This window comes from Papio anubis, chromosome 3 (assembly GCF_008728515.1).
Source record: "Papio anubis isolate 15944 chromosome 3, Panubis1.0, whole genome shotgun sequence".
Lineage (NCBI taxonomy): Eukaryota > Metazoa > Chordata > Mammalia > Primates > Cercopithecidae > Papio > Papio anubis.
The window spans coordinates 60564852-60591365 of NC_044978.1; the positions used below are offsets into that span (position 1 = coordinate 60564852).

The window sequence follows — 26514 nt, forward strand, 5'->3', positions numbered from 1 at the left end:
CCTGAAGTCTATGTTGTTTCAACGATTCTATGTTTTCAGATCCAAAACTGTATTCTGGAAAGAACTCCAGGTGAGGAAGACTAAAACCAAACCGTTATTTTTCAGTTCCACCATCAGAGTTGAGCCAGAAGGCAGCGCATTGAATCTATGCTCTGCACAATCTTGATATGTTCTCTACAGTTCTCATTCCTGATTTAAATTGGGCAACAGTAAACAACTGATTCAGGACTGCTAAGTCATATATACCTTTAAATATTTAGCAAAAGCAGATTTCAGAAGACACTTAAAATGTATTGCAAAATGTACAGCATTTATTCACATACAGACAAAAAGGCACAATTCTACTAAATAGTTCAACAAAAAAATACAGCTGTCCTCAACTAGTTTTATAAATACTTTCAAAAAGGGGGTAGAAATAAATACAGGATTGGGTCATGTAATATAAAATAGTCATCTCTACATATACTTTAATTTGATTTTTAACTCTTCATGCACCTTTTTTTTTTTTCAATTTTAGCTGAATGGACACCAAGCTAGGCACATAGTGAAAAATCCTCTGTACAAGGTTACAAATGTAATGACAAGTTTGTCCATTTCAAAATAATTAAGATTTGTACACAACACATAAAACCCTTCATTTAGATCTTGTGTTTAAAACCTAACAAATGACATTCCAGGCAACTTTACAAAAGTTTAACTAGCCTACATTTTGACATAATACATTAATCATAATCAAAGATATTTCTTGGTCAGGATGCACAAGGAAAGATAAAGCTTAAAAAAAAAATGCAAATGGTTCCATACTAATAGAATGCAAGTGGGTGTTTGGGCTGGTTGCTGCTTATGGCCACCTCATACAGAGTTCCCAGCATGACATGAAACTAATTCACAAAGCTATCATTATACTGTCAGAGAAACCGTGCTCTATACCATTTGCATTTTGAAGCAGGAATAAAAAGTGTGGGCTTTTTATTTTTGTGTGTTTTGTTTTTGTGTGGGGTTTTTTTTTAATATTTTTTGTTTTGTTTTTGTTTTGTTTTTTGGTTCAGCATAACTTGGAACATTTGAAAGCTTTTCAACCTAAATGTGGGAAAAAAACAGGTAAGGCATTATTTTTGCACAAAACTAGCATTCCTAATAGTGCAAATGAATCTGATACCTCTTAAAATGGTGAGAGGTGATACTATTAATTTAGATTTTCTTTCTATGGCTTGACAAATTATCCCTCTATAAATTCTACTCTCACCCAGAGCTGTTGCTGTAGTCAAAAGATAACTGTAGATAAAGTCCAACCTTCTCCTGTATCCAGCAAAAGGTTTTTGCTCATATGCAAAAAAAATCTAATTTTTAAATTATGCTACAAGTGAATATACAACTTGGATTCATAAGAACCTTCTATTATCTGTAGCAACAAGCTGATCTGGACAGCAGTCTTTCAAAATGAGCCCCATAGCTCAAAAATAGTCAGTCAGTCTAAAAACCTGCGTCATTCTTTCCCCTCCCCTGAATTAGCTACTAAAATGACTTCAAAAGTTAAGACTTGGTTTGAAAATGTCATACATACAATAGGGATGCATCAGATCTACTATTTGATCATCTGATAAAACTTGCATAGCAAGATGGAATTCAATAAGCCTTTTTTGTTGTTGACAATCATCTGGAAGACTTGAAAGTTAACTGCAGAACTCAAAGCATTATTCATTATCATAATGTCCCTGCCATATGGAAACAGATGTATAAATGAATCAGGAATCTGAATACTGGTATTAACAAACTAAAGAGAATTTAGGGGAAGTCGGGCTTGTTCCAAAGGCCCATAATTCTGTATCTCATTGCTATTTAAACTTTCCTTCCTTAAGTTTGATTCACAACCACATTGAATTCCAAAGAAAATTAACAGGACCTAAACACTATCCACTGTCTTAATACATATGCACTACAGTGAGTGCAAAAACAAAACATTGTACTCAAATTTAATGCTAAATTTATTATTGCTGATAACTTACTAGTTATTGCCATTTGCAATTAGAAAGTCCAAGTTACAAATTAGAGTTTAGAACTCTGACTACAGAAAACCTATTCAAGGGTACACTTCAGTCTCTTTCCTGTATAACCTTGGTCAATAGTAAGAGCTTATCGCAACTTATTGCCTTTCTATTGTTTTTAAAATATAACCTATTTCGCTTTTTCTCTTTTTTCCTTTTTCTTTTTTTTTTTTTTTTTTTTTTTTCCTTTTTCTTAAGGAATCCGTTCATGTTGGAAGCCCGGATTCCCTGACATATGCACTAGTGGTTGGCTCTGGGAAGTAAGAGTCACCAGAGTCTGGAAGTTCTTCACTTGAACTTGAGTAGCCATTGTACTATTGGAAGCCAGATGGCCAGGTATTGGCAATGGCCAGGGAAATCCCAAGCTGGCTCAAGAGCCAGTGGTTAGGGAAGAAGGTGGTCAAGTGGACTGGTAAAAATTGTACTTCAACTGCCCTTATTCATAGATACAACTTTCCTAACAGTCTCACTCTCCACCAGTCCCATATCCACAACCCACTCACAGACTTCAAGCAGCAGGACCTTGCTATATTACCCTAAATCTCCACATTGCAGCAGCTCTACCCTGTCCCCTCAGCTCCTTCAATAATGACCTTTTAAAAATTCTCTTCCCTGACTGCTATATTTACACATAAATTTCTTAGTGTTACTGAAGCTTCAGAGCTGCTGCCTGTATACTATAATGCAACAAAAATAGCCTTGAGGGCCAAATATAAATATGATTTCAAGATCTACCGCAGTCCTAGAAAATAAACTTTATGGGCTATGAATGGTACCATGAGGGTTTCTCAAGAACCGCATCTGGTTCCCTGTATTCAGGTAACCACGAGTTTGTGCTTTGGGAAGAATGCAGAGGGCTATAAAAATTCATGACGCTTATTTAAGCCTTGCCTTCTTTAAAACTTATTTCATTCTTATTTTAGTGTTTAGTTCAGGTACTAGTCTTAGCAATGTCTTATGGTTACAATCTACTCTTCTGTTTCCTCAACAAGTTGCAAATAACACAAACTTCTCACAAAAATGATTTAAAAATGACTCTGGAAAAAAATTTATCTGAATTGCAAGTAAATGTGTTTGTGTAGCTCAGGATTAATGGGTTTCTGCTTCTCCCTCCATCAGAGGTCTCCTCTAGCACACCCAATGACGAGCCCAAAGGGCTTCCGTGTCATCTCTGTTGCATCAAGAAGCCAAGATGCTTCTCCTGATAATGTCTGTCCTCCTGCTGATAGTGCTGCTGGTGTGTATACATTTCTTTTCTGATGCCTCACTCTCTGAGTCACTCATTTCCACATCGGGGACATACCCGTCATTCTCATTGTCGGATTTTAATTTGCTTTTTGCCCTTTCCTTGGCTGGAACTCGGCCTAAGCCCAAATATGGGTAGTCTGAGTGCTGGTGGCAGGCCCCATCGTGGGCCTCTCCCTGCTGCTGCCGTTCCCCCTTCTTTGGAATCCGGAATCCTCCCCAGTTTTTCACTGGGCTGGCAGGTGTTGTAGGCACTTTGACTGCAGTCTGATTATAGTTTACTTTGATTAGGGAGCCATTGCACTTGGGCACTATCTCCTTCCTTGTGCCAGGTGCTGACTGCCCCACTCCAGGGGAGGTGGCAGCTCTTGTGTTGTCCAGATGCCTCTGGGACACATCTGTGGACCTGAGAGGCTTGTGACTCTGTTTAAAAGATTTGTCCTTTAAGTCTCCTTTAATGAGATCACAATGAAAACGATTGTCTCTTCTTTTCCCGTGGTCTGGCATCACCACACCATTTTTCTGTTGTGCTGATATGAGACGTGCTTCTGCAAAGGTCTTTTCCAAACCCAAAAAGCTCTCTGGGACCACCATCCCCTCCCTTCTACCACAGAGGTCTGGCTGCTTCAGCAGGGTTTTGCCTTCCCTTCCAGTGCTATTCTGCAAAGGATCTCGCTTATGGGGCTTTTTCAGCGAATGAACCAAGGAAGTACCCATTTGTTTTCTGAAGAACGCAGAATGCCACTTCAAGTCCTCTATCTTGGGAGCATCAGGGCCCACAGAAGGACTGTTAAACAAAAGCATGTTTTCCAGTGAGGAGGAGGAGCAGGAAGAAGAAGGCACACCTATAAACAAAACCACAAATAAAGAAAAATTACAACAGAAGCAAATCCATAAGAATAAAATTCTAGACCCTCAGTGTGGCCCAATTTATGTGAACTCCCCACCCAACAACACAACACTTACACCACCAAGTTTGTGCAAATTTGGTTTTTATAGTGAAGAGATGACCTGCCTTGAGAATCTCCATTCAATCTGCAGACTCAATATGCAACATTTTCTGAAACAGCTGAAGCTCACATAATTTTTCAAAAAACTGTACCTCCTCAAATAAATACATGTTCCTCCGAACAAAATAACTGATCTGATTTTCAGAGGGGACTCCATGCAGAACCCATCAGGTGGTTGATGGCTGCCTCTGCTCCCTCTACCTGGTTACAGAGCAGCAACTGCACCGCGCTCCTCCACGGTCCAGTCTTCTGCCTCCAGTACGAGACTAAGAGTACCCAAAAAACAGGGTCCGGGGTTTCTGTCTCTAAGTGTCTATACCCTCACAGGGTTATTAGGAGGACAAATACATGTAAACATGTGAAATGAATAAAGGAAATGTTTAAAATAATTCTTTTTTTTTTTTTTTTTTTTGAGACAGAGTCTTGCACTGTTGCCCAGGCTGGAGTGCCGTGGAGCGATCTCGGCTCACTGCAAGCTCCGCCTCCCTGGGTTCACGCCATTCTCCTGCCTCAGCCTCAGAGTAGCTGGGACTACAGGTGCCCACTACCATGCTTGGCTAATTTTTTTGTACTTTTTTAGTAGAGACAGGATTTCACCATATTAGCCAGCGTGGTCTCGATCCCCTGACCTCATGATCTGCCCGCCTCGGCCTCCCAAAGTGCTGGGATTACAGGCGTGAGCCACCGTGCCTGGCCTTAAAATAATTCTTGACACATAGTAAGTGTTCCAAAAAATATTCATTATTACATGCAAAATACATTTGTGGGATTCAACTGAATTGTCATTCAACTGGAAGTAAGTTAAACTGATGTTTTTCAAATTTTTTTGATGCAAATCACAGTGACTAAATTCCACAGCATGATCTAGTAAGAGTTCACATTTCACGAAATAATATTAACCCTCATCACTTGATAATACACTCTGACATTTCCTATTATACTTTACTTGTTTTTAATGCTGGTCATGATCCACTGAATTCATCTCACAACCCACTAATGAGTTGTTACCCCTAGTGGGTGAATTCATTAGAGTTTGTCATAAAGACCATGACTCTACAACAGCCTCAAGAACATCTAGAAAGAGCAGTTCTCATATTTTCTGTCTCCCATAAGATATGAACCACCAAGAAAACAAGGTTCAGCCCCAGGGTATGAGACAGGAGGCCATATGAGAACCTAGGCTCACCAGACACAGACACTGCGAGCAAATGAAACATAGCTAGCAACTCAGAACACAGAGCCGTCATGACCACAGGAAGAGGTATTTCACAATCTGCTGGCTTGGAAATGCTGCTTTCTCAAGAATCAATCATTAGAATCCACCTTCACATCACACTGAATATATTTCTTTTACTCAATCACCTGCCACGGGAAAAGAGAATGGTAAGAAGAGGCTAACATTTTCTGAACTCTGATTTCTATCTCCTTAACTGTAACCCATGTCTCTAGAGAGCCTCCAGCTCATGACCCCCTCATAAGCACTGTTGCCACTGAGAACTCAGCCAAATGACCCTACCCACTCTCAGAATCACACAGTTTAAACCACGGACCCTAAATGACACATAAATCATGACCATCTGCTCTACTTCAGGCAGGAGACAGCCTTTAGGCATGAATAAGAACATAACTGAAGCCTAGGACTGGAAAAAGAAAAAAAAGCACCCTAAAGGGTTTCAACTGCATTACTCAACAGCATCCTACAGGAAGATAAATGTTTTCAACTGATCATACCTATGGTTCTTATCTCAGAATGAAAGGAGGATTTGTTTTCCTTTTCTGAAATAGTAGGATTTCTGAATGCAGATCTACATTACAGCTCTGTTACCACAAAACTACTCCCAGCCTTATTAAGAATATCATTCGCTCACCCAGTAAAAACCTCAGCCATGAAATGCAAAAACCTGCCTGCAATATCCATGAGAAATAACTCAAATGAAACCAGACGAAAATGCTCTTTATGGCTTATTTTTACAGGGAATCACTCATTACATAATGACTTTAGAGTTGCAGAAAGCCCTCCAATGGCACAACTCCACAGGTACAACTTACATCAGTGATCCCAGCTCGGCATTTGCTGCTGTAGGCTCGGTGATCTGCACCAGACAGTCTTCCAAGAGAGTTAAACAGATCTCATTTATTTGTGTTCAGGTAGGAATCATGAAGAAAGAGCTCACCTTAGGGAGTCTGAATCGAACTACTTTTACATGACACCCTACTTAGAAAATTTATTTTTAAAATCTTAACAATTAAACTCCAAGTTCCAGCTAATAATATACACTTGATTCACCTGGAAAATACTTAATCTTGGGAAGAAAATATGGAGGATGTCAATAAGTTATTGCATTCAAACTATGTAACACTTCAAAAACATCATTTAAACCTCCCTAAACCGTTTTTTATTTCTTCAGATGACCCAGCTCCCTCTAGTCGCACATAATTGGCTAGAGAAACCAGAATTTGGATTTCAACGCAACAGGTTATAACAACTTCTTTGTTGTCTCTGTGCACCATAATAATCTAGATGGAGTGACAAAAAGCCACAAATGCACAAAAACAAGAGTAAATTAACTATGATTGCACAATGCAAGCACCAAGAATGGTGCTGCTATAACTTTAAAGGGCAGTCCAAGGCAGGAGAGAGACGCTATCTTCCAATGATGTCCAGTCTAAGACCTACCTGTTCCGTGGGTCCCTAATTCTGCCTGATCCACACTCAGCAGCTCTCCTTCTCTGAAATCGTTATACTACCTACTTTTGGGGCTTATGATCACAGAATGTAGTCAAACGCACTTAAGGGGTCTTGATTCTAAAAGAAACTTTAAGATCAACGGAATCTCAGAGAGGTTAAACAACCTGCCCAACTTGATCTTTGCCCTTGATCTCCAAGTAACTGATATGTTCTCCAGAGTAGAGGAAGTATATACCCTAGTTTTCTTTGTCTGTTTGCCTAGCCCAGGGCAATATAAAATAGAAGACACTAAATAAATATTTGGTGCGCAATCTCAGAAATATTCAACAACCCATCTGCACCAAAAAAGCCTACTGTGAACATTATCTAAAAATGAACTGTGTTAAGTACAGTCTTAAGAGATATTTACCATATTTACCATGTTACAGATAGAGCCCATGGCTGAATATAAACCTGTTAGGTACCCCCATGATGTGTTTACCAAGTACTGTGTCATCTATAAGTCACTGTTTCATTTTAGTCTCTCAATTCCAAGAGGTAGCTTGAGATATCCCCATTTTGCATATGAAGAAATTGGGGAGACTCAAAGACTTTCATGTGTTTGCTCAGTAAGCAGAGAACATAGGATTCCGCCCATATTTATAGACGGCAAATTCATAGCTTTTTCCCTTAAACATGATGCCTCAAATTAAAGACTGCCTTTAAATATGAACGTCTATGCTTCTTAAATTCTTCTATAAGAAAATTAAGAAATCATTATTTCTCCCTCAACAGTGTTAAAGCTTACAAACTCCTGCCCTATACTTTGACCTACCAGGGCTTAATGCATACCTGAAACTCTTTCTTGCTCCAAAAGCTTAGTGTAAAGATTGAATATCTGTTCCTGGACTTTGCACACAGACCGTTTAATCTTTTCCCTGCGGGTCACCATGTAAGTGAGGTTCCGAACCTAGAATGTAGAGAATAAAGATTCTAAGTAAGCAATACAGTATAACAGTACTTTGGTGCTTTTTAAATTTCTTTACCTAAGAGAAATTACTCCTACTAGGGCCTTGACAGATACTTGAAATCAATATGTACTTTAAACATTTCATCCAATCTTTAATCTCATTTTGGTAAGGATTCCACATATACCCCTGAATATAGGCAGCAGCAACACTGAAGAGGGTCAAGGACCCACAGGAGTGGGAGGGACACCTAGAGAACTGGTACAAAAGTCCTGCCTCCTCCACCACACCTAACCCATCCTGGCACAGAGGCCATTGGTGTCCAAGTCAAAACTTGCAACCTCTTGCCAGTCTTTGCTTATTATTGCATCAATATCTTCTATTACTTGGATGGCCAATGGCTTTAAAGCAGCTCAGAAGCCACTTCCGCTGCACTTTATCAACTATCTTCTGAAGGCTAAACTAGGTCAACATGGGGCCAAGGGTCATCAAAGTGGAGCCCCCTGCACCAGGCCCACTGGAAGACCAAATGGTTACCAAGAATCCTAGTGAATGTCTTTGTCAACTGCACACTGAACTCACTGAAAGGCCTGGAGTTAGCAGGTAGTTTATGTGTTGCTATGAGGTGTGCAAATGCCTAGGAAACTTCCAGCTTTGCCAATGATGTGCTGGTTAGACATCTCCAGTCCAGTTCTTCGTATCTTCACTTGAAAAACTGGTATTGCCCTCTCCTGATTCACTTGTAACTGAAAAGACTCAGTGCTGAGAGTTGGCTCTACTTCCTATCTGATGTGCGACTGCTTTGGATCACATAACCCTAACGTATGCTCAGTAATCAACATTCAGATTTGTTCCCCACCTGTCATCACTCAATATACAAAATTTAAAGAATTAGTCTCTAAACTCCCTTAATCCTTCAGTCCTAAAATCTATTGGTCAACCTGATTAGATTACATGGGCCTGAAAACACAGATGTCAGACACAGCACACCAAATACACAATTAAACCCTTCTTCAGGAATATGTGGACAAGACTTCCTAAGTAATCTCACTGGCAGGAGTGGTTGCATGTCTTTATCTGACCACATCTTTCCCATTAGCTCCTACAGGCAGGCCTTCACTTTCCTAAAAAATCCCATTATGAGCAAACTCTTCCCCTGCCACCTTTATAATTTTTCCCCATAAACTCAATAAAGTAGTATCACCCTAGTTTAAGTGAAAAAAGTCCAAAGGTCACCAACCTTTTCTTTTGGCATTGAGGACAGCAACAAGCATCAACAAGCCTTGTGAAGACACAAAAGATTTTGCACTCTGGTGTAGAGTCTAAGTGTAGACTAAACCCTAACAATTCCACTTGTGCTAAAGGCAGTCTCATTTGCAAAAGGACATGAAGCATTAAGAGAAACCGAACACAGGCTTTCCCATTTGCATCACAGTAAAATCTCCTGGCCTCAACAGGAAAATGCCAAGTCAGGCTTCTCCTGCCCCTAACCAATTCACTTTCAGGATCTTCCCGTCTTTTTTTCTGTATCAATCCCTTATGTCACTAACATTTCCTGTCTTAATTATTTTAAAATGAAAGAATTGAGAATAAAAACACTCTCCCTGTCTCATAGTAAATATTACACGGATGTCAATCAGCCTAGTTAAGGTAGTCTCTTTCGTTTTCTGACAGCTGCACACCCTCAATCCAAGAAGCAGTGTCCTTTCTAGAAATTCTCACCAACTTGGGAATGGAAGTGGTTAACAGACTACTCTCTTTGATAATATTGTTCTACCCAGGGGAGATTAAGAGTGAAGCTCAAGAAAGAGGGGCCAGACCTAGATCCATAGCAGATTCAAAACTTCTAGGAAACAGAACCGTTTTTACATTAACAAGGAATCTCACTCCTGGAAATAAAAAATGGAAACAAATTCTGACATCTTAGGAGCAGACAGGTTGCTCTCATATTCAAATCAGATGTGTAACAGAGACACTTACATCTCTCTTACTTGAAATTATCCTTGAAAATGGAAAACGGGGAAGCCAGGGAATTTGAACTTTGTATATTATTCAAATTTAATTTTGGTAGCTTTGACCAAACCATGGCTGCTACATAGAAAAATCCCACTCCTATTCCTCATGATCTCTGATGGGAAATATCTAAATGTAAACCCAAAAAGCAAAGGGCATGGTTTTCAATTGGAACAAACCAGCCCTAACTCCACTTTATAGTAGTGAGGACTCTAAACCTGACTTCCCTTATGCTCCCGGTAGGACAACGCTCAGCAACCTCCACCTGCAGAGCTGGACTGATGCTCTCCCATCCTCAAAACACATCCAACTTGTCCCTTCCTGCACCCACTGCACCCGCTGCACCAAGCTCCCTACCCTGCTTTCTCCCAACTGCCTGCAAGGAGGTATCTGAAAAAAACCATTTAAACCATCTCCAGGTGCACTCTCACACCACCTTAAACCTGATCATCACTTTCCCCTAAAGCAGTGTCCCTAAACAGGGGACATGGGGTACCCACAAAACAGAACCACCCTCTAGAGGTGGGGCCCATGACTTTGCATTCCTAAGTTTCCGGGTCAGACACAACACCCTGAGGACCACTGCTCTAAGAAATCCAAAAGTGGTTTCAGTGTGCTTTCTTGAATCCAAAACTGTTTGCAGCACTAAAGTTCAACGTGCCTTTTTTTCAGGGGCACTGTAGACACTACCAGATTTTCAAAGGTGACCATTCCACTGAGTGACTACAGGACTGCCCCCAGGACTTGGCCACTTTCCATAATGCTAGCCAGAGTGCAGTGGTAGCATGTCTTTATCTAAATAAATAGTCATTTGCTGAACTCACGTTTACTGCATATTTTCAGGGAAAGGAATGAGAGTGAAGTGGCAGCCTTGGGAATGACATGGCTACCCACCACATCAACAACTTTGTCTTCTTAAAGTTGTGTGCTCCCAAGCCCTCCTGAAATCTACTCCTGTCACCTAACTTCCAGATCCAGAACTGGTACCCAGGTGTGCAATGCCCCGAGGTGTGTGTTTGAAGGAAGAGCAGTCACCATAATCAGTTGTCTGCATTTCTAATGATGGCCACTCATTTGTCAGTCTGAGAATGATCATATGCCTTGATTGTAGTCACATGTATTAAATGATTTTTGAGGATCTGCTACAAGCTGATATTGTGTGCATTAAATAGAAAACTAACTAACTTGAGAAAACAAGTTGGTAGTAATGATTGTTTTTTTATTGTCACCCCTGCCCTGATACACTTACTGTTTACAATTACAAATAACTGTGCAACTCTCTGGGCAAGGCAAAGATTTCAATTTTTTAATGCCTTCACCATCACAGGCATCATGGCAAATTTGGGGTAGCGTATTTTTTTCATGACAATAAGCCCATTTTAAACTGAGTCTAAGGCTGGGTGCAGTGGCTCACGCCTGTAATCCCAACACTCTGGGAGGCCACAGTGGGTGGATCACTTGAGGTCAGGAGTTCAAGACCAACCTGACCAACATGGTGAAACCCGGTCTCTACCAAAAATACAAAAATTAGCCAGGCATAGTGACACATGCCTGTAATCCCAGCTATTCATGAGGCTGAGGCAGGAGAATCACTTGAACCCGGGAGGCGGAGGCTGCAGTGAGCTGAGATCGCGCCACTGCGCTCCAGCCTGGGCAACAAAGTGAGACTCTGTCTCAAAAAAATAAAAATAAACTGAATACAAATTCCCTAAAGTTCCTTAGGCTTTTTAATAAAGTAAATGTAAGTAATGCCACACACATACACACACAAATCCTGATTTATTCCCTGTTTCTCATACATTGTTGGCATTGTTCTACTTAAACAGCGACAGTGATGACTCCAAAAAAAATGTTTAGAATTAGAAGTGCATGTTAATCTGAGTAACTTAAGTACAGAAAAGAGTTAGTACACCACAAGCATTTTCTACACTTTTATTTTGTGGTGATTGTGAGACAAACACAGTCCAAACAATAGACTTCTTGTCCTCCCCCTCCCAACAACTATCTAACTCCACAGCTCATGCACCCCAATTACAGCAGGTGTCGGGCTGGCATAAAGGCTTCTCACCAGGATTCCAGTTTATCCTTCTCAATCCTTCTCTCATCTCTAACAAAAATGCCACACATACATGTAGTTGTGAGAGGCAAAGTCTTCTTTACACTCACCACCAGGGGGCGTAGGGGAGCACAAAAGCCTCACAAACCTGCTCCAGGCTCCTGCCTCCTCCAGAGCCCGAATCCCCCCCGCCTTCCCAGGAATCCTAACCTGGTCTGAGAAGGGGCATCACAAATAAGCTGGCACTCAGTCGTGTACTAAAAGGATCGCTAATGCTCCCTTTAAAAGACTTTCACTTCTACGTCATCTCTAACAGGGCCACGCAGGTCTCCATGAGATCGCGCTTTTTTGGTCCAGTGCTTCCCGGGTCTTTCCCTATTCTTTGCCCGCACTCCCATTTGAAATCATCTATGAGTCAAGAGTCTCTCCCAGGCAGGTGAATCACTCCCCACTAATAAGCGAGCAGCTTGGGGGAGATGTGTTAACTGTTTCAGGCTACTTGGGTACCTTTCAGTGCAGACCGCTTCAGGCCAGAAAACCTTGCTCCTACCTCGTTCACACTAATGAATTTAATCGGTAGCCAGCAGCCAGGGGAGTTGATGTGGAAGATGCTCTAAGAAGCATCCCCAATTAGCAAGCCTCAGCCAGAAACTACCTACAGAGAGTAGGAGGCCCAAGGGGGAGGCAGCCCACTCCTCATTATTCCTGTAGCAGGAAGGGACTTCCAGACGGGACTCCAGAGGTGATGGAAAGTCAGGGAGGCACAAAAGCAGCAAACAGCGGAAGGAAGTGCCAGCAGCTGAGGCTCGGCAGCCAACAGCCACGACATTCAGCAATCTCAGTGTGACAAACAACACCTGTAGCGTGCTGAGCATGACTGGGGCTCCTCAGACAGATCTGACACCGCTGTGCACCAGGAATCCCACCCATAGCCGCACACAGACACACAACAGAGACACGGATGGACACGGGGACACACACACCCTCAGTGATGACTTAGCACCTCACTGCCAGGAGTATCTTCTGTAACAGATATATGCATGTGTACATACAGCTCATGCACACACATCAGCACCCACTGCCTGCTCTGCTACGTGACAGTACCGGGAATTCCCCTGTGAATTACCCAAGAAACAAAGCCAGGGCCAGTGAGCAGCCGGTCTTAGCTTCCTTCACAAGCCCATCACCAGCACCTAGTGTTTCCTCGGACTCAACAAGCAATTCTCCCCTCTCTGGCCCCTCCTTTAGAAATGAAATCCATGCTGGTTTTCTAAATCAGTCTGTAAACAATCCTGAGTCAACTCCTTGGGTCATTTTCTTGGGGCTCATTCACTCTAGCTCTAGAATGAAGGAATGGGGGTAGGGTAGGGAAGACACACCCCATTTGATCTTATAAACCAGTAAAGATTAATGGGAAAGTGTTTAAAAAAAAAAAAATCACAAAGAAGCTCCCCACTCAGTGGCAGTTTTGCACATATGTACAATGAGTTTACCAGCCCATAAATATTTTTAACCAACACAACCTCATGCTGTGGTGTGTACAAGGATCTGACAGTATATGACTGGCTATCATTTCTTGCTCTGGGCAAGCGTTCGCCTCTTTGCATCTTCTTCTCTAAGTCACTATAAGGTGTCAGTGTCAATCATTACCCTCTCCAGGTCCTGCCGCAGGTGCGTGAACAGCTGCAGCCTCCTAAACAAGACATCCTGCTCCCGCTTGGCTAGATTGTCCTCTTCGTCTTTCTTTGGGGTGATCAGGGGCTTGTTGAAGTTGACCTTCCTCTTCAACTTCCAGTACTGGTACAGGAAATCCACTACTTCCTCAGGCAGCCGCAGAGCCCTGGCAACATCCAGCAGGTTGACGAAGGTGTAGAACTCATCCTCCAACTGCTGCAGCTTCTGCTTACGGACACTCACCCGGTGGGCCTCCTCCCGGTTCTGCTCAAGGCTGGCAAAGGGCTCCAGCGGATTCCGGGGGGAACACTCAGGGGCCCCATTCTCCTGTGCAGCCCCCTTGCCAAGACTCTCCTCAGGTTTCCTATGTGAGCTGTGCTTTGGGCAATAGGACTTGAACTTGACTTCATCATTCTCTGCTAAGATGGTCTTCATCTCCAGGCCCCGGTCAAAAGCACAAGTCACATGGAAGGCCGTGCGGCAGTTCTTCACAGAGCACTGGTAAGAACATATAAAGAATATGATAATAGACCATTATAGAGCAACCATGGCAGAAGACCCGCAGTGCTAGGCACCCATGTACACACGCACAGAGAAGAGCCATGCTTCAAGAATGTGCTGTGACAGGAAAGTTGTACGTGGATTAACCCCAGAAGATCATGTCATGTTTTAAAAGAGGTAAGGCTTGGGATTTTTTTGTAGAGATGAGGTCTCCCTATGTTGCCCAGGTTGGTCTCCAACTCTTGGGCAAAAGAGATCCGCCCATCTCAGCCTCCCAAAGTGCTGGGATTACAGGCGTGAGCCACTGCACCCAGCCAAGTCTTGGAATTTAAGGGCCCTCTTCAAACGAAAGGTTTAATCAACCAAACCCTAACTTCCTCGGAAAAGTAACTGCATCCAAATCCCATCTTGAAGCAGACATATTATACAAATAACATGTGTAGAGGAAGGAGGTGTGGCACTAGGATCATATTCAAAAGAATTTGTACTCAATATGCAAAGTCCACTTTCGTTTTATTACGGATTTGAGCTCTTTGGTGTAAACTTGAGTAAGAACCTTCTTGGGAAGAATGACTACTACTCACAGTTTGAACACAAATCCTCATTCTGACTCCCCAGCCAGGAAGAGTCCCAACACAAGTGAGAAAATGAACAGTGCACTTCCTTGAAGCAGCACCAAGGAGAAACTGAATAAAAACCCCGAAGAATAGGAGACGAGGAATCCAGCACAGGAAAGGTGGGGAAAGGTCTTCACACTTGTGAAGAAGCTTCACCAGATGCATGGAGGGCTCTGAGCCCTGAGATCTGTGCACGCCGCGCCTGTCCACTGAAGAGAGGCAGAACCACCTGGCCACTGAAGAGAGGCAGAACCATGAAAGACCCTTCCCATGGGTCACAGGGAGGTCAACCTAGAGGCCAGCTGTCAGCCACCTATACAGAAGAACACCTCCCCCTCACTGCCTAACAGGGCCACAATTTAGTGCCTTTGATCCAGACAGCAAGTCCCTGGTGTAGCAGGAGCAAAGTGATTCACTCCTCCTCCACTGATCTCGCTGAGCAAATCCCTAGAAGGTGGTTCCTCATGGTGACTGAAGCCAGTCCCTGAAAAGCAGCACTGCATTGTGTGAGGCCAAGTGATCCCCAGGGCATGCCAGGGGCTGCACAGAGCTGTAGAATTCAGTGGCTTCAAGCCAACTGAGAAGTTGAATTCAACTCATTCAACAGATCCTGAATCACATCACCACGGATGGCAGAGGCTAGAGCTAAGGATTTCCCCCTAATCATTTCAGTATTTAAGAGGAAACTCGCTGCCAGCCAGGCTTTCTTACATTACTATGAGGTCTTTTTTACTGAGAAGAGGAGAAAATCCAGCTCCCTTCACCATTCCACCCTTACAAACACCTCAACCACACAGACTGACATAAATCTGTGTTTTCTCTATAAATAACCTGAATTCTAAGAAATGTGTGAAATCAGCTTTGGTGGCAGAACACACACGCACGCGCGCACACACACACACACACACACCTGGCCACTGTCATGAGAAGACAAAGTATCTTCCCTTGTAGCACACAGCCAAGTGGGAAGCAAAAGTGGGAACAGATGACTGAGACACTATCTGTGTTTGGCTTAAACTACACTTAACCCAAGCGCTCTAACCCTAAAGAGAAATGAACTGCAGCAGAATATTTATACAGGACTTTGTAAAAACGCCAAATGGCCTTCCTCTGGGTTTTCCCATTCAGGTTGACTCAGCAAACAGATGTTTCAGAAACGTAAACCAGAGCCTTCACAGCTGCAGACATTTCAGAGAGGAATTCTTTTAATAAAATCAATCCATTCTGTGAAGATATGAAAAATCATCAGCCTTCTTTGGCCTCTTCTTTAGATTAATGTTCTAGGAAAAAGAGGTCAATGGCAACAAAAAAGCCATTATATCATCTCTCTTCAAAAGGGAAACAAAGATCCCATTCGCTCACCTCTTTTAAACATTAATTATGGACCAGGATTGGCATACTCAGGAAAGGGCATAAATCCTACGCTCAGAACACCAGGGAACGTGGTCTGCTGCAGCCTGTTTCCTGCCAGTGCACACGTGCATACGCATACTTACACATGCATACTCACACACATACACATGCATACACATACACACATGCATACACATATACACACGCATACTCACGCATTTTTATGCACACATACATGCATACTCACATGCATACTCACATATACACGCACTTGCATACACACATATGCACTCACACATACGCATACTCACACATGCATATTCACACACACACATACATTCACATGCATACTCAAATACACGTTAATGCATACTCACAGCATACACATGCATAACCAAATACACATGCATACACACATACACATGCATAATCACACGCATACTCACACCCCCACACGCACTCACATACGCATAATCACACATACACACGCATATTCACACACACACTCAACACATGCATACACACACAAACTTAAGTACATCAGCTCCCTGCCCTTTTCTCTTCCTGCTCCACTCTTCCCTCCTCCTTCCCCAATCCAACTCGGGTCAGAGGCGTTTGTCATGTATTCACATGCCAAAAATATCTCCACTATTTCAAGGTCCCCAGCCAAATCCTACCAGCTGTCTCATGACCCACCCTCCAAATATTTCTGTTATATTTTGGATTCTTGAATACCAGTCGAAGTGATAAAGAAGAAAAGTAGAAGCACTTGGCTTGTTAAGAATATTAAAAAATAGCCAGGCACGGTGGCTCAAGCCTGTAATTCCAGCACTTTGGGAGGCCAAGGTGGGTGGATCATGAGGTCAGGAGTTCGAGACCAGCCTGGCCAACATGGTGAAACCCCATCTCTACTTATACAAAATGAGATACAAAAATACAAAATGAGAATTGGTCGGGCATGCTGGTATGTGCCTCAGCTACTCAGGAGGCTGAGGCAGGAGAATTGCTTAAACCCGGGAGGCAGAGGCTACAGTGAGCCGAGATCATGCCACTGCACTCCAGCCTGGGCGACAGAGTGAGACTCTGTCTCAAAAAAAGAAAAAAGAAAAAATTTTAAAACCACCTTCCCAAAAGAAGTGTTTATCAGCCAAAATACAAACTGACTTTGCCGAATGAGGTCATTTCTTTAAAACCCATGGCTGACAGTATGACCATGCTCTTGGAGCTTATGCCTGTGCTGAGCTGCTGTGTTTTCTGCATTGAGAAAGAAGCCATCCCAAAACAGTGCCTCTGCTCCCAGAATTCAATGAGGAAACCAAGGAAGAAGAGCCTGGGACCTGTGCTGGTACATCCCAAAAGATCCAAACTTAGCCTGAAGGGCCCCCATCAGCCACACACAGCACTGCAGGTCTCTCTAATCCTGACTGGCAAGATGTCAATAATGTGACACCTAAAACTGAACTCCTCAGGTAGGGTCTTAGACCATGTGAAAAACAGTATGCCATCTATATTCCCTCCTTAATTCCCCTATCTCGAGACATCCTATGCTTGTCTGTACCTGGATATGCAAAAGCAGACAGGCAACATGTTTACACACAGGTGTGCATGCACTCTCTCGCTCAGGCTCTCTCTCTCTCACACACACACACACGCATGCACACACACGAAGGGCCATAAAGAATCAGACATCCAGATGATGTTCCAATCAGCTGACAGTGTACACAGGAGCTCCTCACAGATGCCCATCTACCCAGGCTGTGTTCAAAGAGTCTTTGTTTTTCCAAATGCAAATGCATCAGCATGTCCCCTTGATTACTAACAGTTGTGCACACACCACGGAAACCTGCAATCTCAGGAGGCCACCACAGAGCTGGGCCAGGGTCTGCAGCTACACTCAGTGACTGCAGGTGGGAGGGTGGCCAACTCTCAACTGTCACGTCAAGGAACTTCTCACTAAGACTCCTAGGAGGCGTTCGCCTATGGAAAGAAGCTGCGATGTTAGACTTTGGGCAGAAAGAGGGTAGCGAGAGACAAGAACCGCCTCACAGTTCAGGGGAACTTCTGAACTACCCTGTGACTGTGAAAGCTTGGGTTCTGGTTACACCGGATACAGTTAAAGGTGTGCGAGCTGGGGATGGAGTCACCCCTTGGGAGCCTCGACCTGCTTCCTGGATTCTAGTCCCCTCTCCAAACCCTTCATAGAGCCTTCCCTCACTTGCTCCCCACCACACAGCAAAGGAAAATGAAGCCATTCTTAGGAAGCTAATTACCTGTATAGAGGCCCCAAACTTCTCATTGCAGAGGCTGCACACTAGCGCCCACCGACTGCTGGGAATATGTGACACCTTGGTGATGGGCTCCATCTTCTCTGGGCTGCCAATGCTCACCTAAAGGTCCGAAAATAGCAAGACAGGGTGGCACAGGTCATCAAAGGCTGAACATGAATGTCACAAACTAAAAGATCCATTACTTTCCTACATCTCTCCTACCAGACAGTGGCAAGGGGCACTCACTCACCTGGAACAAAGCAAACCCTTACTTTAAAAGCCTCAGAACAGCCCCAGTGCCAACTGAGCCCAGAGCCCAGTCCCCATCTGACAGACATCCCTGTGTGTGAAAAACACTTAGATAACTGAGTTTTCACTTCCACCAGAGCGTCTGATGACAAACACTCATGTACCAGGACAATGCCATCTATAATCTCTAGCCCATGACAAATCGGTCAAGACTAAAAATCCATCTTAAATATATTCAAACAGGTTGTCAACAACAGGGTAAGTAAATATAACCTGTTTTTAATCTCTCGCCAAAGAAAACCATTTTCTTCAGTCCGAAACATGACTACGTTCAAGATGGGAAATTACAAAGATAAATAAGGTATTTATCTGCATTCAGCCTGGATCACCAAATTGTATCCCATCAATACCAAACCACGAGACCCAGTGCTACCAAGACCTGAATCATGAAACCTCAATCCAAATCATCCTCAAATAATTTTCCCCGGGAGGAAAATGTACCAAAATCACACCCAAAAAATGCTGGAATTTGAATTGCAAATTATATTACCAGAAATAAATTAGACCAGACCTGAAATTAAAAAGGTTGAGGCTGGCCAGGCACGGTGGCTCACGCCTGTAATCCCAGCACTTTGGGAGGCCGAGGCGGGTGGATCACAAGGTCAGGAGATCGAGACCACAGTGAAACCCTGTCTCTACTAAAAATACAAAAAAATTAGCCAGGCGTGGTGGCGGGCGCCTGTAGTCCCAGCTACTTGGGAGGCTGAGGCAGGAGAATGGCGTGAACCCGGGAGGTGGAGCTTGCAGTGAGCTGAGATCGTGCCACTGCACTCCCGCCTGGGCGACAGAGTGAGACTCCGTCTCAAAAAAAAAAAAGGTTGAGGCACAGTAAGAGTTTAAATAAAAATGACCAAAGTATGACTAAGAGTGGTTTTTTTTTAACCATGGTGGTGCCTCATGTACAGCTTGCCACACACAGGACATACAGCTGATCCTTGGGGAATGGCACGCCCAGGCCACAGCTGGCTAAGTGCTGCAGGTCTGCTCCCGGGAGCGATAGTCGCGATGGGAAGGGTCACTGCGATGGAAGGGTGAGGCGAAGTTTGCCCACCACCAACTTACAGTCCCAAGTGACTGCTGCTTCCAGCTAACATTTCCACAAATTGACATTCCATGACAAGATGACAGTGTGCTTAAGATTCAGTTTTTTCCCCAAGGAAAAAGGTAGCAATTAAAAGGTGTCTTTTTACTCATCAGCTACAACGCTGCCTATTTATGCATGGTTCTCCACCCACCTACTGAATCCCAGTTAAAAGCCAGGATCTTCTGAGCTAAGGTGCTATTAAAAACCATGCTTGACCAGGCACAGTGATTACAAGCATGAGCCAACAGTTTGGGAAGCCAAGGAAAGAGGACCACTTGAACCCAGGAGTTTGAGACCAGCCAGGGCAACAAAGAGAGATCCCTTCACTACAAAAAATAAAAAATAAGCTGGGCCTGGTAGCACATGCCTATAATCTTAGCTACTCAAAAGGCTGAGGTGGGAGGATCACTTGAGCCCAGCAGGTCAAGGATGCATTGAGCCATGATCCAGCTCACCGCACTCCAGCCTGGATGACAGAGTAAAACTCTGTCTCAAAAAAAGTAAAAACAACAAAAAAGATCCACACTTACCTCAGGGATCCATAGAGCACAGCTGACGTGGACCCACTTGGTTCCGCTACGCGTGGGCTTCATAGCTCCACCCTTCTTCGGACACAGCAGACATTTTGGCTGAACCCCCAGGGCACATGTCCGGCACAGCCAGCTTCCCTCTGGTACCTTGAGGATTCCATAACAGGCCTGTGATCCACAGCACACCCCAGAGGAATAGAGAGAAAGAGAAAGTATTATTTTCCCCATTACATCTATTCATTTTAAAACACTTAGAAAGATTTTAACAGAACTACCACCAAAGTAGAGACACTCCCATAGCTTCCTGGCTATGAATCCTCTCCCCTTAGGAAAAATGCCAGGCAGCCTCACAGTAGCATTTAGGAGGTATGTCAGCTCTGCTGATACAATACGTATTTACTTAGCAGAGGGTGGTCCTGGAAACTACTTGAGGACAGAAAGGTTTATGTGAAATCCGCTTTGCTGTGCTGCCGCAGAAACCCATCCATACCAAGTTTCTAAATATTGAGCAGTAAGTCCTCGAAACACTCCACAGGGCTCCGTCAGAGAAGCTATTCCTCTACTTTCCTGACAGAGGTGGGATACAGAGTGTGGAGAAAAAGCACACAGCAGTTGAGAGAATCTCCCAAAGCTGCTGAATGAGATGGCAATGGGAACGGGAGAGAAGCATGCACACTCCCTAGGCTAAGCAAACTCCACACCAACTAGATCCCAGTACTCTCCCAGTGGACACAACAGGGCAGAAAAAGAAGACCTTTTACACAGAGAGAATGTCGTCTCCTTAGCTGATATTTAAAACAAATTCAGCCTTTCAGAAATGGAGACAAAAAATAATTTAAATTAAAAAATAAAACAAAGCCTGTTTTGTACAAGATGGCAAAATTACACAAGATGGCATAAACTACAGAAATCAAGGCTTTTACAACTAAAGTAATTAAGACAGTTCAAAGACAAAAAAGGTTAATGTTAAGTAAGTGAATAAATAAAAACCACAATGGTACCAGGAGCATATTCAGAGAGCCCTTTAAAACCCCAACTGTTCAGAACTTTGTCCTTAAATGACCTGGAAGTCAGGAAGTCGAGAGTCACAGGAGCATAGCTCTAATTCTTCAGACAGAAAAAACACAGCCACTGTGCAATCTGAATACCCACGATGATGCAAAGAGGAAACCACAAGGATGAGAGTTAAGCAAAGAAAAGTCACACTTCAGATGGAAGCCTCGGAGCACTGTATCAGGGCCACGAATAAGCTACTGTCATTGCAGACTTACTAGAAAAAAAATTTTAACAGAGTTAAGTGACACTATAAAGGTTTCAAAATACTAAAGGTCTGTATCAGATATTCTACAGTCACAACTGAAGGAAGGAATTTTTTTTACTGGAAAAGCAGGTCTAAGCTAATTTAGGAGATTACATAAAGTATGCCTTAATGATAAGCCATGAAGGATTTCTCAAAGGAAAAATGAAGTAAATGTTGAGGTAAAAAGATAAGGTGATAGGGCAGAAAGAACAGAAGGTGAAGAAGGGGGCATCCAAAAGCCTCAAGTTACAACTCTGCCACACGCCCGCTGTGAGAGCTTGCACAACCCTGCCCTGACATCAGTTAACTCACTGATAAAACAGGGGTTGACCAGTTTTCAAGCAGAATGCTTTTTTTCAAAAAAATTTTTCATGGGGAAAAAAAAATAGCAAGTTAAGACAAGAAAAAGATTGAGAAGTCAGCCAAGTAAATACAAGAAGCACCAGCAACCAAAAATCAACTGGTCACCAGGGTGCTCATGTCACAGAACAAAGCCACCACAGGAATTCTCACTACTGTAAGGAGATTTCCCAGACAGTGTGAGATCCAGAGCAACAGACGGCGATGACTGAAGCAGGAGTCGCAGGAGTCGCAGATCTCCCTGTCCAAGAACCAGGACTGGGCCACAGCTGGGGAGGTCTTCAGACAGAGAGAAAGCCTAAGAGGTCACAAATTATGAAGCAAAGGGTAATCAAGAACTTCATGGAGCAAACGTGCTTCTTCTTCCCAAGAAGTCACCAAGCACCTATTCCATACAAGTCTTTCTTTTAAGTGTGCTTTAAATCTCAGCATCAACAGGTGAATTCAAAGAAAGTACTTCAGGATAGCCTTTTAAATCCTAAGAATATACGTGGGCACATGTCCCCGCCCAAATCCAAATTTCTTCATTACTGCATTAAAAACTAAATAAAAAAGAAAAGAGGCACTGAGATTGTCATAAACTTTTTAAGTTACCGAACGCCCATCCTCCTGAAATCTAAGCAAGCAACCACCAAAACCTACTGTCCTCTTTTTTAAGGCAGGAAATCGCCTTCAAGAAAAGGGGCTGCTTTCCTCTCCTTTAACAGCTCAGCTTATACTCTAACACATGTTCACAAACACGACAGGCAAAGTGTGTCCTCGAAAAGACACACTGAAGTCCTAACTCCAAATATCTAAAAATGTGACCTTCTTTAGAAATAGTCATTGCAGATGTAATTATTTAAGATGAGCTCACTGTGAAGTAGGGTGGGTCCCTAGTCCAATACGACTGGTGCCCTTCTAAGAAGACTGCCATGTGGGCCGGGCACAGTGGCTCACACCTGTAATCCCAGCACTTTGGGAGGCCAAGGCGGGCGGATCACAAGGTCAGGAGATCGAGACCAGCCTGGCCAACACAGTGAACCCCATCTCTACTAAAAATACAAAAAAGTAATTAGCCGGGTGTGGTGGCACACTCCTGCAGTCCCAGCTACTCGGGAGGCTGAGGCGGGAGAATCACTTGAACCTGGGGGGCAGAGATTGAGCCAGGACCACTGCACTCCAGCCTGGGTGACAGAATGAAACTCCATCTCAAAAAATTAAGAAGAAGACCGCCATGTGAAGACAGAGACACAGGGAGAACACACACGATGACGAAGGCAGCCGCAAGCCAAGGAATGCCCAAGATTGCCCAAATCACTATAAGCTACGAAGAGGCAAGGAACTGCATGTTTCAGAGGAAGCACAGCACTGCCACCACCTCAATTCTGGACTTCTAGTCTCCAGAACCACAAGACAATACATTTTTGTTGTTTTAAGCACACACAGTCTGTAGTGATTTTTCTGTTACACAGGGCAGCTGTAAGAAACTAATACAGCACACTAACCACCTTTTCAAAGGTTTGTTTTCTCAGTGTTCTTAATACCTAAACTTAGGTGTTACAGTACGACAGAGGGGGCTCATACATTCTTTTTAAATAAACTTGACTTCTATGGATAAGAATAAAACACTATGTGAAGAAAGACGATTTCCACAGAGGGTGCTATCCTTCTGGCTGCAAAAGCAGAGGATATATTTCAATCACTGTAAGAACCTACCAGGGAAAAAGAAAGTCTATAGGGCACATTTCTTTAAATTGTAGAAAAACAGACCCCATTCAGAGGAAGAATCCTGGACTCCAGGCATACACTCCCACAGCAGACAGGCTCATGTCCCAGGTTTCTTCGTTCTGGCCTCCCTGCCCCACATACCTGGTGCACACAGATGTTGCATTTGTCACAGAACACCATCTCATTGCCGTCCTCACCATCAGGGGACTGGCAGACATCACAGACAACATCTTCGTCATATTCGATCCCCAGGCCTTCCTCAGTCTCTATGGCATGATTCATATTGTCGTAGCATCGCTGCTCAAATTCCTCTAGGACCCTCTCCATGGTGTATTCATCTAGTTCAGGCATTCCTGAAGTTAAAAATGCCACAAACCCATTTTAATAAATCCGTATTAATAAATATTACAAAATAGTTCTGGTTTATTTATACTTAAAAAAAATGTACAATGAATAAACAATAGTCTGATAAATCCATCACTGGCCAGGTGCAGTGGCTCACACCTGAGCCCAGGAGCTCAAGGTCAGCCTGGGCAACATAGTGGAACCCCATCTCTACAAAAAATATGAAAATTAGCCAAGTGTGGTGGCACACACCTGTAGTCCCAACTACTCAAGAGCCTGCGGTGGAAGAACTGCTTGAGCCCAGGAGGTTGGGGCTATAGTGAGCCATGACTGTGCTACTGTGATCTGGCCTGAGTGACACAAGACCCTGTCTCAATAAATCAATCAACCCATTGATGCATCCATCCCTGAGGGCCCCAAAATTTTTTATTAAATCCTTATCAGATCCTTCTAAGAAACAATTTTCAAAGGGGAGAGTCTTCCAGGAAACTGTTATGTTCTTGTGGTCAGGTAGTAAAGATGCAGTGTAGTAAATGGGAAAGCAAAAGGTAAATTTTAAAAGGATTCAAGGATATTAAATACATACATTGTTGAATACGACATTTCATTATACTCATTAGACATAACAACTAACACGTAAGGGACTTCAAAACCATGACCTCAGATATGGTTTGGATGTTTTTTAACATTTGCCTTTCTTGGTAGGTAAAACAGTTCTCTCAAAACAGATTACACTTTGGATACTCTAATATTTTTAAATGATTTATCCCTCCTCATACTCTGACTTCTACAAAGTTGAAAAACATAGTTAACCAAATGCAAAAAAAGACTGAAACACCAGGTACAGTGGCTCACATCTATAATCCCAGTACTTTGGGAGGCCGAGGCAGGTAGATAATTTGAGGTCAGGAGTTCAAGACCAGCCTGGCCAATAGGGTGAAATCCTCTCTACTAAAAATACAAAAATTAGCCAGGCATGGTGGTAGGTGCCAATAATCCCAGCTACTTGGGAGGCCGGGGCAGGAGAATCACTTGAGCTCAGGAGGTGGAGGTTGCAGTGAGCCAAGATTGCACCCCTGCACTCCAGCCTGGGCCACAGAGTGAGATTTCATCTCAAAAAACAAAGAAAAAAAAAAGATCAGTAACAGCTAAGACAAACATCTTTAAGCATGTGTTCCATTTATGTTATAAAATTACAAAATTAGGCCAGGCGCAGTGGGTCACCCCTGTAATCCCAGCACTTTGGGAGGCTGAGGCAGGCAGATCACGAAGTCAGGAGTTCGAGACCATCCTGGCTAACACGGTGAAACCCCTTCTCTACTAAAAATACAAAAATAAATTAGCCAGGCGTGGTGGCGGGCACCTGTAGTCCCAGCTACTTGGGAGGCTGAGGCAGGAGAATGTCGTGAACCTGGGAGGCGGAGCTTGCAGTGAGCTGAGATCATGCCACTGCACTCCAGCCTGGGCGACAGAGTAAGACTCTGTCTCAAAAAAAAAAAAACAAAAAAATTACAAAATTAATCCTGCCAATGTATTCAACAGTATCTTCAAATATGGATTAGCCCAGTTCTTATTATTTAAACCATTCATAAATGCCAAGAGTCTTTGGGCTGAGTCCTCTGACTTCACACAGGACACCTAGATTCCACTCAAGTGCATTACACTGGTCTTTATAATGTGCTTACAACAAAGCAGAAACTGTGTATCTTTGAAGCTAAAATTTAGTATCCAGTTCCAAAAGATCTCTGAGAACTCCTGAACACATGCCATAAAACCACCTTGTGGCCTGCTAATGTTTTGGCCATTAATACCTAAAGCAGGACCAAGAAGAAGGAAATCTATTTTGTCTATAAAAACACCTGAGTAGGCCGGGCACGGTGGCTCAAGCCTGTAATCCCAGCACTTTGGGAGGCTGAGACGGGTGGATCACGAGGTCAGGAGATCGAAACCATCCTGGCTAACACGGTGAAACCCCGTCTCTACTAAAATATACAAAAAACTAGCCAGGAGAGGTGGCGGGCGCCTGTAGTCCCAGCTACTCTAGAGGCTGAGGCAGGAGAATGGCATAAACCCGGGAGGCGGAGCTTGCAGTGAGCTGAGATCTGGCCACTGCACTCCAGCCTGGGCGACAGAGCAAGACTCTGTCTCAAAAAAAAAAAAACAAAAACAAAAACAAAAAAACACCTGAGTAACTGAGTAAGTAGAAAATAACACGATGCTCAGCTCAGTCTACAATGTCACTCCCATTCAACAGGATGGTGAGCCTAATGGCAGGACAAGCATCTACTGCAAGCCACACTCTATGCTAGGTTCCCTGGAAAGACACAAAAGAAAAGATCTTGGCCCTTTCGAGGCTGTGAAATTCACCACGACCAAAGATCTTGTGAATTTTTTTTTTTTTTTTTTTTTTTCTGAGAGGGAGTCTGGCTCTGTTGCCCAGGCTGGAGTGCAGTGGCACG

The 26514-nt window shown here is 43.3% G+C and overlaps 2 protein-coding genes across 10 annotated transcripts in view; one reads left to right on the forward strand and one right to left on the reverse strand.

The window, feature by feature from the left end:
* SCLT1 (sodium channel and clathrin linker 1) overlaps positions 1–1339 on the forward strand; it is a 219893-nt gene extending 218554 nt beyond the window's left edge. The window contains exon 22 of the transcript XR_004182683.1: positions 1050–1339. The gene's annotated coding sequence lies outside the window, so the exon portion shown is untranslated. The remainder of the gene's footprint in view (positions 1–1049) is intronic.
* JADE1 (jade family PHD finger 1) overlaps positions 290–26514 on the reverse strand; it is a 67736-nt gene continuing 41511 nt past the window's right edge. For 8 of the 9 annotated variants that reach the window (XM_003899183.4, XM_009207561.3, XM_003899184.4 and 5 more), the window contains 6 exons: positions 23852–24063; positions 20341–20508; positions 18421–18537; positions 13656–14177; positions 7821–7938; positions 290–4135 (listed from right to left, as the gene is read on the reverse strand). In XM_003899183.4, the coding sequence (XP_003899232.1) occupies positions 3225–4135; positions 7821–7938; positions 13656–14177; positions 18421–18537; positions 20341–20508; positions 23852–24063 (2048 nt within the window). In that variant the 3' untranslated portion in view covers positions 290–3224. Of the gene's footprint in view, positions 4136–6349; positions 6408–7820; positions 7939–13655; positions 14178–18420; positions 18538–20340; positions 20509–23851; positions 24064–26514 lie in introns of all 9 variants that reach the window. The other variant, XM_021938790.2, reaches the window with a different exon arrangement.